Source organism: Dysidea avara, chromosome 6 (assembly GCF_963678975.1).
Source record: "Dysidea avara chromosome 6, odDysAvar1.4, whole genome shotgun sequence".
Taxonomy (NCBI): domain Eukaryota; kingdom Metazoa; phylum Porifera; class Demospongiae; order Dictyoceratida; family Dysideidae; genus Dysidea; species Dysidea avara.
In genome coordinates, this window is record NC_089277.1 from 40128371 (window position 1) to 40146861 (window position 18491).

Sequence of the window (18491 nt, forward strand, 5' to 3'; positions counted from 1 at the left end):
CTCTATTAGAGTATCTCGATCTTTAGCACAAAAATTCGAACTTATTTGTCTTCTTTTCTTCAGAGTGTACAATTTATAACTGCAGATTTTAACAGTTGTCTTTCTGTACTTCTGCATGAATACAGTGCGAATGCAGGATTCCTGTTCAGGTGCCAATATAGTCCTATAAGTCCAATGGGGGCAACAGAAGGGTCGGGGAGGGGGGGGGCACAGCACCCCCTGGCCCCCCCCCCCCCCCCCCCCTCAGATCCACCTATGTCTATGATTATTTGCAATTAGTTATATTTTTAATTACAATTCAGGTGCAAGATTATTCTGAAGAGAGCATTACTGTAGAGAGTGAGTGATTGTCTGTATGTGTGTCTGTCCATCCATTAAAGTATTGCTCATAAAAAACGTTATATATACATAATATACTATAAGTGCTTGGAGAAAAATGATAAAACTAATTGCAGGAGCTCACATAAGTGGGACAAGACACCTTTGGCACTTATAAACTCCTGTTATTAGTGTATGATCTAAGATTATTAGTTTATGTGATCAGAATTTGTCTTTGTGGTTGGTACAGTGAAACCTCTATAATACGACGCTGATTAGGAAAATTGTGTCGGATTAGCAAGTATGTTGGATTATTGAGGTAGTATTACATTTAAAAAAGACTTTTGGTATACAAAACAATGTCAGATTATAGAGGTATTCTGGATTACAGAAATGTTGGAGAGGTTTCAGTGTATATGGTCTATACTACATGTGATTATTGTGTTGTGCTGGTTATTAGGAGACTCAGTGGATGGGGACTCATTAGCTGGTCAGTTAGAGATAAGGTCTTACAGTGATGATGAGTTACTGAACTCTCGACGATCATCACTTCATCCTGTTAGTACTAATGTCAGCCTCACAGGTGTGTGGTAGATGTGTAGTGTAACAGTCACAGTGTGTATCTGTTCATAGCTAACAATTCTCCATCATTCTCACCTGAGCTAGATGAAGTTGTGGATGTTCCCACTGCCCCTCGTTACTCCTCAACAAAACGAGACATAGAACATGCCCTCAAGAACTCTCCTCTTCCAGGGAGGAGTAATAGTCAACGTAAACAGAGCGGACAAGCTAGTTTAGTGTATGGGCTGTCTGGGATGATAGTAAAGGTTGAAGGATTGAAAGGAGACCTCAGTAAGTGTGTACAATTATCACTAGTGGTGTAGATGTGAATGAATTTAAGTAACTGAACTTTAGAAATTCAAGATAAATGGTTTAAACATTTCACGCTCTTCTAGAATATTGAACAATATATATGTAAAATTTTAGCCAAAAATGCATCATTTGTAAACCTTTTTTGGAGTGTTAGCTGGTGTTTGAGTTTCCTGCCAAATAAAGTAATTTGAGGAGTGTAGTAGTATTACTGGTGCTCACACTGGGATGGCAGGGTAGGCACCACCTATGCTTCGTAATGAACAGAGACAAAATTATAGGGTTATGTTAGCTCCTGACTGATTATAATGACATGTAAATCATCTGCACCACTGCTTCACACCAAGACTAGCTCTTCACCATTTCTAGTACTGCAGCACTTTCAGTATTACATGTTGTTCTAGTACAGTGAGTGAGTGACAGGTTACTATAGTAACTATTGGAAGGTTACTATTTACATTATCTGCCTAAACACAGTTGATATCTCCAATAGTTGTTGTCACATGGACAATTATCACATCATATTCCTCCACAGGTAATATTGAACTATATGTGAAGATCAGGTTGAATTGGTAGGTGTAGTTATTGTTGTTATCATACTAAAAGTTGTCACATTTTGTGTTCAAGTTGTCATGTTCAAGTAGTACTAGAAAGAATTCTCATGTGGTTACCATCATATTGTTTCATGTTTGAGTCCTTGTGTTATTAGTGTTATGTTGTCATTATGTTTATTGTTGTTATGTTGTCATTATGTTTATTGTTGTTATGTTGTCATTATGTTTATTGTTGTTATGTTGTCATTATGTTTATTGTTGTTATGTTGTCATTATGTTTATTGTTGTTATGTTGTCATTATGTTTATTGTTGTTATGTTGTCATTATGTTTATTGTTGTTATGTTGTCATTATGTTTATTGTTGTTATGTTGTCATTATGTTTATTGTTGTTATGTTGTCATTATGTTTATTGTTGTTATGTTGTCATTATGTTTATTGTTGTTATGTTTGTTGCTGTGGTTACTTTTGTTGCTCATTTTATTCATCATACAGTATGGTAGTACAGTATATTAGGGATCATGGAGAACTGGCCAAAAATATCACCCTAAAACCAACCTCAATTTCCTTTCATAACGCTTGGAAGCATTGGTTAGGTACAGCCAAGCTCAAAAATGTCTTCAGACCAATCCCAAACTCTTCCAAAAAGTTTCTATGCGTTTTAAAATTTTCCATTTAAGAGAATTTTATGCTGACTGACTAACTAACTAATAGTGATGCTACGATATTCATATATCACGATAGTTGTGATAGAAGCATTTCATGATAATGGTGATGGAGAAAAAGCTATGTCGTGATGTAAAAATACAAATTATTTAGTGAAAAGTGACTTGATATTTGCAAAATATGGGATATTTCTCTGACAACATGTGGTGATGTGTAATAGTCCAGCAAGAGATAGTATTACAATATAGCTTGGTGGGAAATTTCCTACATTGGCATGTTATAACAATGATTTTGTTCAGTGCCCAAGTAGGGATTTTCCCACCTAGCTATGCTGTAATACCATCATTCATCTCTTGTTTCACTACTTTTTATCACTTGGATCCCTACTTCATTTTAAAATTAATATACTAGTTTGGTTTTAATTTGTAGCATACACTTATATATACACGTGTGACTGTTCTATTAGGATGACTGCTGTATTAGAGTATCTTGAGTCGACCTTTCACCTACCAGGGGTGTGTCACTATTTAATATTTTCATTGTGCTAGCATTATGAATACTGCTAAACCAATAATAATGGGGTGTGTCATTGTGATCAAGTAGATAGATTGTTAAGTGGTGTCGGAACCCCAAAAGGCACATCCCACTGGTGAGTTGTGTAAAATGGTGGCTTTGTGCTTCTTTGTTTGGCATCCAGCCCTGCAACTGTAGTTAGGCAGGCAGGCAGGCAGATGGACAGACGGGCAGACAAAAATTAGTGTTTCAGTGATTTTAAAAATTCTATATCCATCTTGTTTTAATGCTGTATTTGATGTTAGATAGTCCATAAAGGTGATTTTTGTTGCGTAAAGTGTTTGTAGGATGATTTTTAAAGGCAGCATTTTAGGTGGCACATGTCATTTTTAGGGAGATACCTACTTAAACAGTACTATTGTACTGTGTGATTAGGATCAAAGAAGAAGAGTAGTAAAACAAGAGAGGTCACTTACACCTGTAGATGTACTAGTAGACATTTAATCCCAGTCATGGGTATAGACTGGAGACTGGATTAGGGATTAAATGTCCACTAGTATATCTGCAGGTGTAGGCGGCCTCCCTTGTTTCACTACTTTTTTTTCTTTGATCCCTAATCGAACTTAAAAAATTCTTAATTTTTCCTTCTACTTGTGATTACAAAGTATGCTTGGATGATACACAAATGTAGGAATTTAAAGTCATTAAAAGAAAGAGAAAAAAGATTTACTGGGAACTGATCTTAAAGTGGATGCGCCCCTGGCTATTAGAAGCCTTATAACCTATGGAGCCACTGTTGTGTAACAATAACCCACAAATGTGCATGGTATTAGATTAGCAATGCGGGCACTCCTTATACTAGCACAATCACTACAATGGTGATAATCCTTGCTGAGGTGTTTCACATGTAGAGAATACATTGTAACAACCCCTCACTACAAGCTATTGTAGAATAGAAACATTCACTGAACACTATGTTGAACATACCACTGTGAAATTCGCATTGATCATGAAACAAGATGTAGCTCATGCAACTGAGTGCCCATTTTACCACTCCACTTGCTAAGCAGGTTTTTCCACAATGGCTCATTGTAACAGGCCAAAACTTTGAATGCTATAGTTGTGGACAGGTCAAGGAATGTTCTTTCATATAACCATCACGCTGTACTTAGGCATTTTAGCAGCAGAGTTGCTTTTCCAAGCTTTGTGTGAGTTTTGTGCATGCTATAGTGTCAGTGTTGATGATAATATGTAGGAACATGAACACTGTTAAGAATTACCGGTTGTCAAATGCAGGGATGATTATCACTATGTGTTTGTTTATAAACTTGCTTTAAGTGTTAGTTAGAATGGGTCGACAAGGTTTCTATGCTATTTAGAGACCCGAGGACAATGTGGGCGAGGCTACCCACAAACTTAATTACCGAGGTTGCAAAACCGATGTTGACCCATTCTAAGTGATTTAAAAAGTTTCCTAGGTTAAGAGAAAGTGGCAAATTGTGCGTGTTAGCATTGGATTTGTCCATATGTCGAGTTGATCATGTCAGTGCCACTGTACTAGCATGACACTCATAGCTGGACTGTTGCTCACTAACTTATAGTGCCAGTATCAAGTAGTTACTATGCCAGGCTAGAAAAATGCTTGTCTTGCCCAGAAAATATTTAGAAGCAATTGTGAGTGCTAGCATCGAGATTTATCCTTCGAGTTTGTTGTGTCAGCACCACACTGTACCAGACATTGGTATTGAATGCCTATCTGAACGCTAATGATGTCTGTCTTGTCCAGAAAGTAAGCTTATGGTAAGGACATTTTTGCTTTTGGCTTTGCCAATTTTCGTTTGATGATTGTAGTAAACAACCACCAGCAAGACCACAGGTTACTAACTATTTAGTAACCCCACCACAGGATTTAGTAACCTCAGACATCAAAGGAAATATTCCATAAAGTTTTCTAAGTAATAGTTAGACTACAGACCACAGGGGTCAAGTAACTTAGTTACCCAATGGCCCTGTGTAGAGCAAAGTGAAGGCACGCTACTATAGTGCCTGAGGGTTACTACCCCTGTGGTCTGAAATCTGCCTTACTGTATGTAGTTGCATGTACTTTAACACTTGACAGCTGTTTGTAACAGAGAAATGTAGCGTTAATTAGTATAAACAAGCCATCATTCCACCTGTTAAGTATTTAAAATTAATTTAATTAATTTTCAGTTGGTGATGCATTGCTAGTGTTACCAGTGCAGGTGCGCGTAATAAACATGAAAAGGATCTAAGTAACTTAAACACCTCCAAAATCAACGAAATCCACCACAAAAGGGTCAAAGTAATATTATGAAAACAGTCTTATAATATAGGAATAGTCTTTACACAGTAGGAACATAGGTACATGCCTCCTTGTTGTTAGCTCTGGTAGAATTCTCCTGAACCCTATGTGGACAGAAGATACAGTGTTTTCAAATAAGTTAATAACATATGACAGCTGCTTGACCACCTCCTTACAAGCATCCATGAAGCATAAATTATTCTAATAGAGCAGTCACTTACCCTAACAATACAGTATCTCCATCTTTTACTTCATTTTGTGCTTGAATCTCTACCACAGTAGCTGTTTTAAAAATACACTATGTTACAGTCACTTTCAGGAAAATTGTGGTACTACAATATACAGTGGAACCTCAGTTATCCAAACCCCTTGGGACCTGGGGTGGTCCATAAGTCTGAAAAGTCCATATCTCTGAAACTGTGTATACAGTAAAATAGCATAAAGAAACACAATTAAAATTTTCGGTATTATCAACTACTCTAATAGAGCAGTCATTTCTGTAGTTAGGTTAACCAAGAATCTGGATAAGTGAGGTCTGAGGTTCCACTGTACACTGTAATATGTAAGCGCCCTCAAGCATCATTTTTAATGTAGGTGGAAAGCTAATTTAATAGAATAATGAGCATATCATGTTATTATCCACAGCAACATGATCACACCACACAACAGATACTCAAGAGGTACTACAGTACACAAGACAAGATCCATTAAAGGACAAAGTAGTCCTCAGTGGAATGAACCATTCTCTGTAAGTAGTTAATATCTGAAGTGTAGTATTCCTGTGCAGTTTAATTGTGTTCCAAAATACTAAAATTTTCAGTAAATTAAAACTCCCAAACTCGGCCATAGTGATTCTTGGGCCATGGACAAAGTACATAACCTAGGGCCAGCAGATCTGTTGTACAATGATGTAACTGTTAAACTGGAGGGCTAACAAATTGCTGGATTAATATAGTGTGCAAAATACCTTGCTAGATGATCTGGGCTGCTATTTGAAGTTAGTCTAGAAGAAATCTAACAAAAACTTATGTTTAAAGATGTAGCACCAGTGTAGCAGATTTAGTTCTTCCAAATATTCTAACGCTTTAACTAGCTACTGACTGGCATTCACAGCTTTATCAACACAATGACTGTTTTATCAGATAACACTGATCATTAATTTTTATGATACTGAAACAGTCAAAATTGTCAAAGGCACTGCTAATGTTATAAAGGCTGAGGTATAATACAATATTTTTAGGCTTGTAACAGTTACTTGGAAGCTTTGTAGTTATGGCAGGTGTACTACGCTATGGTATAACACAGTAGGATACATGCACTACTATTATTGTTTTGAATCCTCCTACCCTGTAACATAATGCTTTATTGGTGTAAGTCGCCAATTCTCAGCAAGTACCAATTATCGTTATCAGAGTGTATAGAAGCTACCCAGTAACTTTAGGCTGTTTTAATAATTAATAACCCTCTAATACAATTGTTTTCATTCAGCTCCTAAAGTTCTCTTCCAGCTATGCTGGCTAATGAAGTTGCAACCTGAATATCTCTTGAACAGCTAGCCTAATCTTCGTAAAACATTTGTGAAACAGTAATCCAAGAACCGTATGTCCCACAAAAGTTTCCTAAGAACCAACAAGGCACCAGAAAGTCACCTCACAAATTGCGACTGTCTGCCGATATTTGATCAATCACTGAAGTATACAGAATGCCGATAGTATGTACCTTATGATCATAAAATTTAGTGTGCAAAGAGACTAAAGATTGTAATAATTCAAACTTTAAGTTTATACGTCATTCTAGTGAAGAATTGCAATTTCTTATGCTATTAACAAGTACAACACACTGCTACATACTTGTTTATTATATAGTCATTATTACAACTGCATCACATGATATTCTCCACAGTTACAAGATGAAGTGGTGGTGTTTAACAATTCATTACTAACAGTTGATCTTAAGAGTGGTAGTAAAGTTAACATCGGTACCCACACCATCACCTTGGAGAAGTTCTTTGAAGGTAGCCAATATGTATTATATTGGGAGAAGTTTAGCTAATAGTAACCCATTGTGGTTTACTATAATTGTTACTGGTTCAATGTAACTAGCTCGTATTGTTATTATGTTGGGAGATGTTTAACAATTACACACTAATCTAATCCATGGAGGTTTACAGTTACCGTCATTACTACAGGTTCAATGAAAGAGTCCAAATGGTTAGATATTGGCAATGGTGAGTGGTCATTACATTATTACTACTAGCATTGTATGATATTCTAATAGATGCTCGCTTGCACTTGGAGTTATCAAGACAACCTGTTCCTGCTACTGGTAGACACACCTTCTTCAGATCAACACCACGACGATCAGCATCACTACGAGTTAAAAAACTAACAAAAACTTACAAAATATGATCCTTCCCCTCTTTGTACTGAATTTGTATATTAACACTTTGTATAATTACCTCATTTTTAGCCATCACTAATTACAAGATTAAAATAATTATTTCACAAATTTGGTAATGTGTATAACAAAGAGTGCTCACTGACATGAGATATAGTACTTGTGACAAGAAGATTAATATTCTACAATAATTTTCAAGATCACAGGATCAGGATTCCAAATTTGCTTGGTCAATGATTCTATAATAGTTAATTAGTCCAGTAGTCAACTGCGAATCCCCAGCAGGAGTATAACAGCTTCACCAAAGGGCACCAGACTTATTAACTTTATGATTTAATAGTTATTTTTTTGAATAACGTGTAATTTTGAAGTGCTTGCTCTTGGGTGATCCCCCTCCCTGTCAAAGCGATATACGTCTATATAGCAGTCCAGCCTTTTCACACCTTTCAGTTAAAAAGGGCCAGCATTTCTTCCACCTTGGGGTGTGATCACTGCTCGTAATTGGTCCTTTCACTATGGCTGTTATCATTGCACTGAAGATCTACTAGCTCTGGATAGTGATCACCAAGGAGCAGCAGGTAGTTCACCTTTGTATGGTAGTAGTCAATCTACTTTAGTTTTGGACAGCTGGAAGAAGCTGCTAACACACCATACCACCCAAACAGAATTTAATTGCACATTATTATTATTGAGTGGAATTGCAAAAGGCTTCCTGATTGGCTTTGACAGAACGCATCATTAGCAGAAAGCACTTGAAAATATGCCATTTTAAGGTGTCGCCGTCAGTTATCTCAGAAAATCTGGTCAGAGAAGTCAGAATGGTCAAGCTTCCAAGAGGAGTTTATTTTCAAGACATTAATTCACATCAGCACCCTGGGCGCCATTCCAAAATAAAACCAGGACAGTACGTGGAGACTAATCTATCCTCTCCTACTGTTCACAGTATAAACAATGGCATCTCTCTCCAATCATCCAGTTTGTTGTACGCTTCAATAATTATTATTAATTGACCATCTATCCTCCATAATACTGCACAAACACCACTTTGTAGTTAAAGCGGATATCAAGGAAGCTTACAGAATGCTTCCCATCCATCCTGAAGACCAACCTCCTTGGAGTATGTTGGAAGGACTCAGTGTATTATTGACAGTGCACTGCCTTTTGGCTTGAGATCAGCCCCCAATTTTTTTCTATGGCAGTGCAGTGGATCCTTCAGAGCAAGGTGATCAGTAATAGCCTTCATTACCTGGGCATGGATGACTTCATTCTCGTAGCCAGCCAAGAAGACAAGGCTATCCTCCAGAAGACAAGGCTGGTATCCTTATTATTGCTGATTTAGGAGTTCCACTAGCTAGAACTATCCAACACAGGAAAAAAAAAGTTACATTTTCAGACCAAAAATCAGTATGGAAATGTATATACAGGAAATGTAACTGTTGAATAATCTATATCAAACCTGGAGTAAACCTAGTATATCGTACATGTCAGATGTTGTGACATTTCCCAAAACATTGGAAATTTCATGTGTCTGGACATTTCCTCTGCCAAAAATTTGACGTGTTGTTAGATTTCCTGCATGTAATCTGAAATTTGACATTTACATGAGATTTCCTAAGTAAAGGACACATGGCATGCAGTGAGATCTCTACACTATCCAGAACTTTGACATTTACATGAGGAGCAGTGAAATTTCCTATACTATTCAGAAATTTCCTATACTATTCAGAAATTTGACATTTACATGAGATCTCCTAAGTCAAGGACACATGGCGTGCAGTGAGATTTTATCCAGAAATTTGACATTTACATAAGATTTCCTTAGTCAAGGACACATGGCATGCAGTGGGATTTCCTATACTATTCAGAAAATTGACATTTATATACATGAGATTTCCTAAGTCAAGGACACACGGCATGCAGTAAGATTCCCTGTACTATTCAGAAATTTGACATTTACATGAGATTTCCTAAGTCAAGGACACACGGCATGCAGTAAGATTCCCTGTACTATTCAGAAATTTGACATTTACATGAGATTTCCTAAGTCAAGGACACACGGCATGCAGTAAGATTCCCTGTACTATTCAGAAATTTGACATTTACATGAGATTTCCTAAGTCAAGGACACAAGGCATGCAGTGAAATTTCCTATACTATCCAGAAATTGACATTTACATTTTAGTCAAGGACACATGGTGTGTAGTGAGACATTCAAAAATTTAACATTCACATGACACATGGCATGCAGTGAGATTTCCTATACTATTCAGAAATTTGATATTTATGTGAGATTTCCTAAGTCAAGGACACATGGCACGTAGTGACATTTTAGTCTGAGATAGTGGTGTTCAATATATCGAAAAATATCGATATCGCGATAATTTGTAAATATCGTTGTCGTATCGATTTCTATACCACTTTAGCAGATTTCAATATTATCGAAAATTTTCGATAATTATGGAAATATCAAAGAATATTTCATTAAATCAACAGCATTTAGTGTGTGATTGTGCAATCACGCTAGAAATGAAGACTGGTGTTGTACAATCTAGCCTCTTTGAAAGCTTGTCTAGGGTCCGCAATGAAAAGAACTGAAAATAACGAAATTACTCCCCTAGTATTTCAACCTGTAGGGCATATCAAAGTATTTTTGTGCGTAGCAATAAACCTTATTTATCTTTCTCCGTACATCGGGAATCGTGATTGTTTTGTGCTGGAAATCGTTAAAAATTACGCACTCTCCGGATGAAGCATGGGTTACTTCCCATACTTGGCATATATATTCCAGGTCTATACCTGATTATAACCCACAGCAGGAATAAATCAATTTGCTACTGTGAATTAATTGGTACGGAGCTACTCTTTTCCGAAAATCGGCCGACTGCTTAGGCCACTACAATGAGATTACTTGTTTCTCATCAACCGCCCGCACCAAAATTTTCTTTTGCCCATGCGCACTCATTATTGCACGAGATGGCAGCATGGCTTTTTTGAGTATTGTGGTAGTGGGTTTATCACGTAGAAAAGCACTATTTCCATGAAAAACTGCAATCCCATTGAGATACAGACACCATTTATGAGTGTTTTTTACTTCTGTGTTGATTAGAGAGCTTTCTGGAGCATCAACAACTACCAAGGCATCAACAGTGAGTGCTCCAGTGTACATTAGACCATACACTAGCATTGGTATCGTGACCTGCATGCCCTATGTGCAGGGCCATCATATCTAAGAGACATAGTAGCTTTAGTGTTGCTACTTCTGCCACAAGCTTACACAGCCCCTCCCCCTAATAAGACTGACCAGCCTACATGTGCTAAGACTGCTGCTGTCTGCTGCTGCATGGTACATGACTCCAAGACTGGTGGAACTTTTGCAAAGGACTTGAATGCTATGTTACTGAAGTTGAAGTTTATGTGCACTTGGAATTTTACCCTCAGTGTGCACCAGTGCTTGGTGTGCATCCTGCCAATAGCCTAAAAATAAAGGATTAATATACTGGTTTTGTACAAATATGCTATGGCTTGTGCAATAATGAGATGAGATAACCCGCCCGCCCGCATGTGTTACTCTATGAGAAGTTGACGAGAAACAAGTTATCTCATTGTAGTGGCCTTAAGGCCAGGCAAAGTTTTTTGGTTCTTTTTAGAAATTAATAGTAGAATATTTAAAATGGTTACAACTACACATACAACTACACAGCCAAACTACTACTGCTACTACTAGTACTGCTACTATATACTACTACTAGGAATACAATCAATCAAGGAAAAAGGGGATTGTTATTATCATCATTGGCCTGAAGAGCCCAATATCTTAAAATCATTTTAGCATTGCTTTGCCACAGTGCAACAGAAAGTTGTTGTAATAAATTCTTTCTTGCAAGCTTGGTAGGAATTGCAAGCTTGGTAGGAACACCGCTTCTAGGGATGGTACAGTCAGCAATAATTCTTAACATTCTCAGGGCAAAAGGGGTCCACACTCCAAAGCACTCCACTACCAAAGGAACAAACTCAGAACCAGCCTTCTCCACAGCTGCCAAATGCTTCTCATCCTTGGCCAACTCTCCAGCTGCAGCAGCTACCCCAGCACATGCAGCAGAAGAGGAAATGAAAGCAGGCTGAATAGTTCTGCGTACACTGAGAGACGTCGAAGTAAGCAGAACGTCCATGTTGAAAATCAGGATGAAAGATATCACCAGGCCGCAGGCCATCATCATATGAAGCCCTCTGTTCCTCAAGGACACCAGGATTGTCTTGAGAAAGGGCATTATAAATGATGTTAACAAGGGTATCATGACGACGGATTCTCATAAGACCATGAGAACAACCTAACAGATGGTCTCCAAAGCTGTCTATAGAAGAGAGGCAAGTGCACAATGGAGAAAGAGGAAACAAGGTTACACCAAGCTACAAACGTAAACGTTTAACAAATTATTCTGGACCAGGGATGGCCAAATCAAGACAGGCTTTAGGGATAGCTTTAAGCCAGCCACTGCTTGTGCAGAAGGATGTGCTAGAGCAGTTAAACGTGCCTGATCCCTAATACTGAGAGTAGCATACAGGTTATCAAAGATGCTTTGGTCGATTATAGCCTGTAGGTCTTGCTGAGAAGATGGGAGGATTGAAGGATTACCAGAAATTCTAGAAAAAAGTGTGACAGCAGCCTCCTCATCGGGATAAATTAGCTAGTTGACACCAACAGAATGAAGGGAGGAAGCCAAGCCTCGTACACTGTTACATGAAGGGCAGGCAAAGTTGATTGTAAGATTCCTGTTTCAAGATTTTCAAAATATCACGCAGGCGGGCGGTCTGTAACAAAATATTTGGTCCGGGTGCATAAATGGTCCGGCCGGACCACATATGTTCGACATAAATGGTCCGGCCGGACCAGCTGTGACAACAAAAATGGTCCTACCCGAGCAAAACTGGTCCGGGTTATAAAATTAATGTCAATGGTAAAGCTAAGCCACTCGTCACTAGACTCACTACTTGTCATCACGGATTAGCTATAGCGCTCATAGTATAATACTATACTGAGTGACAAAAATAATTGTTATAGCTATGTATACGTAGCTAGCTACCATAGAAGATGTCTTTATTATTTTTTTATTTTTTTTAGGCTTTATGGTGTAAAAAACAAAAACACCAAAGGTCCGGCTGTTGGTAGCAACCAACAGCCATAAAATACGTACGATTAATACTAACTACTTAGCTAAGTAATTACATAATTACATGGTTAAGATTATAAGTGATTAAAATTGGTAGTTGGAGGTTTAGTTTGGTGACTTCTGGAGCATGGACATAAGTAATGTAGAGTGCAGTTATTGTTTTCATCAAAGTTAGTCAGGAAATGGTCCCACAGATATGATTTCAGTTTAGATTATGGAACCATGAAACCTGAAGATGTCCTGCGTAAACATGAAACCTGAAGATGTCTTTGTTCTTTATAGAGTGTCAGTCAATTTTTATATTCCGACATACATTTTCAGGAACTACGTCGTGGGCAAGGATTTAATATTTATGTTCAGTGTAGCATCAACCATATTAAATGCTTCAGATAGCTATAATTACACTGCAAATCATATCAGACAATTCAGTATATTTTAATGTCATTCAGCTGCAGTATGAAAATGTACTGTTTGTTCAATTAGAATTTTAAAAATAAAACTGATTCTAAAAAAAACCTGTTAATTTTAGCAACTTTTATATGCTCACCTGTATAGCACATATATCATATAGGGGGTGGGTGGGTGGGAGGATGCGGAGGGGAGGGGTGGTGGGCCGCCCACGCGCAAGAAGTGGTTGACAGTGAAAAAACAGTCTATAAGTATCATACAACTGTTTAAATATATACGTTCTTTGATATTGTATATGCATTAGTTTGCCAGTGATAGGTATAAACGGCGAAAAGAATGTAATGAATTGTCCGCCCACGCCCACGCCCAATTTGCGCCTTCGTTAAAATGGCCTTGCTCAAAGACGATTAAATGTCTATGACAGTTTTCTGTATAAATACTTTGGTTTGTTTATCATGCTGTAATATTGTGCTGCTGTGTTATGCTATAATAATATTAATGCTTATATTATTTAATGATGTTTGTTTCTATTACTTTAGTGCACGGCAGTGGCGTAGCCAAACCCGGGCAAGCCAGGGCATTGCCCGGGCATCAGACTTCTTTGCCCCACCATCAGCTCCTAGAGTAATTATAAAGACGTGGGCTGGATAGCTCGAGATTTTGCTAAAGTTACTTAATTAGTCACTGTACAAGAATAAGTATAGCACAACTTATACAACACTCACCGTGCCATTTTCACCGATGGTTTCCTTCTTTTTGGCTAAACAGAGATGGGGTTATCCAAGGGATTTTCCCTACGAGTAACTTGATTGTGCACAAATAGAGAAGGCAATAAATAGAAGCAAGATCACGTGATTACAAAAACACGCAGCATTGTGGCAAGGAGTGAAGGACAAAGAATTGGTTTCACTATAGTGGGCTGGACGGTTTACATTTGGATTAAGTGATCACGGTAGCTATCGGTGTGGTCAAAACTCGGGAGGTAAAGCAGTCTAGAGGTATTTGTGAAATTAGCACCCATCTATCCTTGTGGATACTGCTCAGTTCAAACGGTATGGAGTACTTGTTCAGTCAGCAATTCTTTTCTTTTTGTTTCTACTTTTCTAGGCTAGCAACTGTAGTGGCAGAGCATAGTCATCACGTGATAGAGCGCCTCGTGCTTTAATTCAAGAATTTTTGTAGTCTGGTATTAAGACACATGTAGCTAGATGTATGTAGTATGTTAGAAGGCCAATAGCTAGCTAGGCGTTCGCTTCTATTAGGTTGATATTAGTCATCTTGCATACAGTAGTGTAGGATGATACATAATGCATTTTAAAAGTGTTATATTGATGTCCATATGAAGATGGGCATGTGTACATGTGTTGCATGGGAAATGGCTTGCCCACCCATTGCCCAGGCATGGCGAAAAGTCTGGCTACGCCACTGGTGCACGGTGGGAGGTGGAAGCGTCCATGATGACGATTGGGCAATGTGCAAATAAGGTGAGTGTATGCTTTGTAAAAAGAAGCCCACGTAGCTGTACAGTTGTTGATCTACATCTTGTTCTAGTTATTCATGATCGATCATTGTCTACTTTCTCCATTATTTTTACATGATTTTGGATTTAGGATTTGGTTTCTAATATATTTGTGTATTTCTGATTGGATTTCTCACATAGCATACAAGAGTCCCAAGGCATTGGCTACCCCTCGCTTTTTACCAAAAGCCAGTTCATCTCTAGTTGACAAAGATAGTGAGACCATCTAATTATGATATTATTTCAATCTAAATTAAATTCTTGATCACAGATACACATTTCCCTTGTTGCTATATGTGGCGCACCACAAAATTAACCAATGTAAACAACCATTACCATACCTTGTAGTGTTTTATTTTTATGTGAATATGCATTGTAGTGTGTGCGTGATAAAGATTTTTTAAATTCACTAATTTAAATGTGACTGTTTTTTCCGCAGGTTTATATGTTGGAGAGCTGCATGCAAACAACTAACTTGAAATTTTTATAATGACCATTTTAAAAAAATATTTATTTGATTACATGTACAAAATACAAAGATGTATCACGTGATCAAAACAGTTATTAGCATCATGTACAAGGACTATTGACCATTGAAAAGTTGATTAATTAAACATTCAAGAATGGAATGCTTCTCCATTGCAACTCGCCCACGCAATATAGCGCGCGCTTCACTAATAATCAGTGCTCAGCCGGGGTATGCGACTATTGGATTGAGATGGTGATTTTTATAAAATTATTTGTACCTTGTAAATCGTTCATCACGAACGGTATAGCTAGCTGAAGTATTCAAGAAAGGATAGCTCTAGCCTGGTATAACCTGGAATCGTTAAAAAGTTCGCGCCTGGATTGTTGGGGTGAGCAAATATTTTCATTGCCAATGGTTCTATGTGTAATGTTAAACCCCCTACTTTGTACCATGAAGAAGGCCGTATTAAGCTGTTACATTTTACGTGAAAGTAGATGTCATGCTGGCCATTCCTGCTAGAACCTGGAAAAGGTTAAAAAGTTATCTGGCGCTCCATAACAGAGCCTTGAAAACCTGCTTCCAGTGTAGACGCGTGTATCTTGTCAATAAAATTTTTTTTATTAAAAGTCGCTTAATTGTTTGATATGTTCTCGCGCCAGCATAATTGGCGGGTGCATGCACGACAAACTGGAGGCGGACCGTTTATGTTCAGCCCGGACCATTTATGCACTGGCATGGGTGGTCCGGGGGACCAGTTATGTAAGCACAAGTGGTCCGGCTGGACCATTTGTGACAGCATAAATGGTCCGCCCGGACCTTATATGCCCGGACCATTTGTGCGTTGACAGGTCATTATTCATTATTCATTATGGCTAAAACCTTGAAGAAAACACTAAAATAAACCCACTATTACAATAATGAAATTATTGTGAATATTTGAAAATCCATGCGGTGGAAATAGCCATATAATGAAAATTTTGTGGCATTTCTGTTAAACCATGCGGGCGAAAACGGGAATCTAACAATCAACTTTGCCTGGCCTAATCATCATTTCATACCCAGTGCCACATACATATTTCCAGCCCACACTTTTGGTAAGCAGCAAAGACACTTTCAGCGGAGCTGGCTGACAAAATATAAAGGTTTGGTTTATTCAAAAAGTGAAATCATGTATTTTTGGATTCGGAGCAACCCAGTAATCAACAAAAGGAAAGCCCACACACCTCCACTATACAGCAATATAGTTTGGTTATCACTTCATGCACAGCGCAAGTTTCATATGGATCTGAGCTTTTCTTCCATCAAATTAAGCGGCATGAAATTTCTTCCTAGCACATCAAAGACTATATGGGAGGCTTGGCTGCAATAACTAGTTACTCCAGCGAGTTATTTAGGCTTCAAAATTATGTTGTGACCATCTACTGGTATTAGTTTCCAGCAGACAGCTGACAAAGGGTATTGTATATTTACATATATTTTTAGAACCAACAAAAATCATTTACATCAGTGGTACGTATATAGAAGTTTAGCTATAGTTTGTACTTAATTTCTTCTTAAAAGTAAGGGAGGTATGTCCTTAATCTTATTTTTTACAGCAGGCTGCAGGCAGTTACTCTGTGCTATATTATATCTAATCCAAAACAGCCAAGTTGTAAAAAAGAGTGCGGCCCTCAGAAAGGCTATGGTGAAAAAAGATGTGAAATCCAAGGTGGCGGCCAAGAAATGGCTGTGATGGTATTATTATTATTATTATTATCAATGGACAAAAATTGTTTGGCAGTACAAGACTGTCAAGCTAGGCCGCAGGCCTTTGAGAGTGCCCATATCTTGTTGTTCTCCATAAATCATCAAGATTCTTCTTAAACAATGCCACGGTTGGTGCAGAAATAACATCTGCTAGAAGAGAATTCCACAAATTAACTACTCTGTTGGTGAAAAAATTATGCCTCACTAGCAGCCGAGATCGAAATTTAAAGAGTTTAGGGTGGTGAACTCTGGTGGTATCCGTATTACTCAAAGTGAAAATGAGGTAGAGTTGATGTCATAGAAACCATTCAATATCTTGTAGGTCTCAATTAGATCTCCCCTTTGACGTCTACAATACAGTGAATATAAACCAAGTCTCTCTAGACGAGTTTCGTATGGTAAATCAAATAAACTAGGTGATAACTTGGTGGCACGTCTCTGTACTTTCTCTAGGAGATCAATATCTTTCGCTAAGTAAGGGCTCCAGACCTGGATGCAATACTCCAGGTAGGTTAATGGTAAAAATTTTAATAACAGCAATTCAGGTAAATTTGGTGTTGCTTGGTTTTGGCACAAAATTCACCTGAATTGTTGTTATTAAAATTTTAACCATTAACCTACCATCACACAGCCATTTCTTGGCCGCCACTTTGGATTTCACATCTTTTTTCACCATAACCTTTCTGAGGTCTGCACTCTTTTTTACGGCTTAGCTGTTTTGGATTAGATTTCAATTCTTTTTGTATTTATATACCCCAAAGCGGGCCTATGGCCGGCTATAGGGCTTTTTAACTTATCATTATTTTCTTTACCACAGGAAGAAAAGATGAAGCAGGTGATTTCTTTGCAGCTGAACTCTCTACAAGGTAACTTCTTCTAGCTGATCTTTCTACAGGGCGATTTGTTTGCAGCTGAACTCTCTACATGGTAGTTTCAAGATCACGACCAGACTCTGCAATGTGAGCAGTGGGAACACGTCTAGTGCGTTAAAGTATGCGATCCACATCACTCGTCATTTGTGACCAGATTTTACAGAACCGAACCAAATCGCACATCAGGCAAAATCAAACTAACACCACCAGTGGATAGCTACACTATCGTACTACAAGTTTTGACCCTCAGCACTACTCAAACTACACGAGGCTGGTTTTAATAGACATCTTTTCTGGGTGGTGTGGAGTGCCCAAATGGCGGTTTCAGGCCTTGTGAAGGACCTGGCTTGGCAAGAATCAGTGGTTTACTGGTGGACAGCCTTATAATGTTGGCCAGACGTGTTCTCTGTAGATTTTGCTACATATCAGCCACTAAGGAGCCAGCACAGCCCTGTAATCTCGTGTCTGGACTCCAATCGTGGTCTGCCTCCATTTTGAGGCCTATCTTTTGCCCTCCCCGCCACCCCCCAGCCTCCACTCCTTTGTGAGCACTCGTGATACTACTTCGCTCGTCCAACTGCTCAGATTTTCTATCTTATTTGGCGGGAAACTGTACAAGCAGCTACAAGTACTGGAAGTGGCTTGAAAGGTAACAGATTGATGCATCTT

General features: G+C 38.2%; 1 protein-coding gene and 1 long non-coding RNA gene across 2 annotated transcripts in view; one reads left to right on the plus strand and one right to left on the minus strand.

The window, feature by feature from the left end:
- LOC136257177 (uncharacterized) overlaps positions 1 to 7751 on the plus strand; it is a 42323-nt gene extending 34572 nt beyond the window's left edge. The window contains exons 22-29 of the mRNA XM_066050247.1: positions 303 to 339; positions 779 to 901; positions 952 to 1170; positions 1724 to 1760; positions 5889 to 5991; positions 7146 to 7257; positions 7432 to 7470; positions 7521 to 7751. Coding sequence (XP_065906319.1) covers positions 303 to 339; positions 779 to 901; positions 952 to 1170; positions 1724 to 1760; positions 5889 to 5991; positions 7146 to 7257; positions 7432 to 7470; positions 7521 to 7651 — 801 coding nt within the window. The 3' untranslated portion in view covers positions 7652 to 7751. The remainder of the gene's footprint in view (positions 1 to 302; positions 340 to 778; positions 902 to 951; positions 1171 to 1723; positions 1761 to 5888; positions 5992 to 7145; positions 7258 to 7431; positions 7471 to 7520) is intronic.
- Positions 5215 to 14062, minus strand: LOC136257178 (uncharacterized). The gene is made up of 3 exons (XR_010701824.1): positions 13942 to 14062; positions 5465 to 5525; positions 5215 to 5347 (listed from the first exon to the last, which is right to left on the minus strand). It is a non-coding gene; the product is annotated as an uncharacterized lncRNA (long non-coding RNA).
- Between the last annotated feature and the right edge of the window lie 4429 nt (positions 14063 to 18491).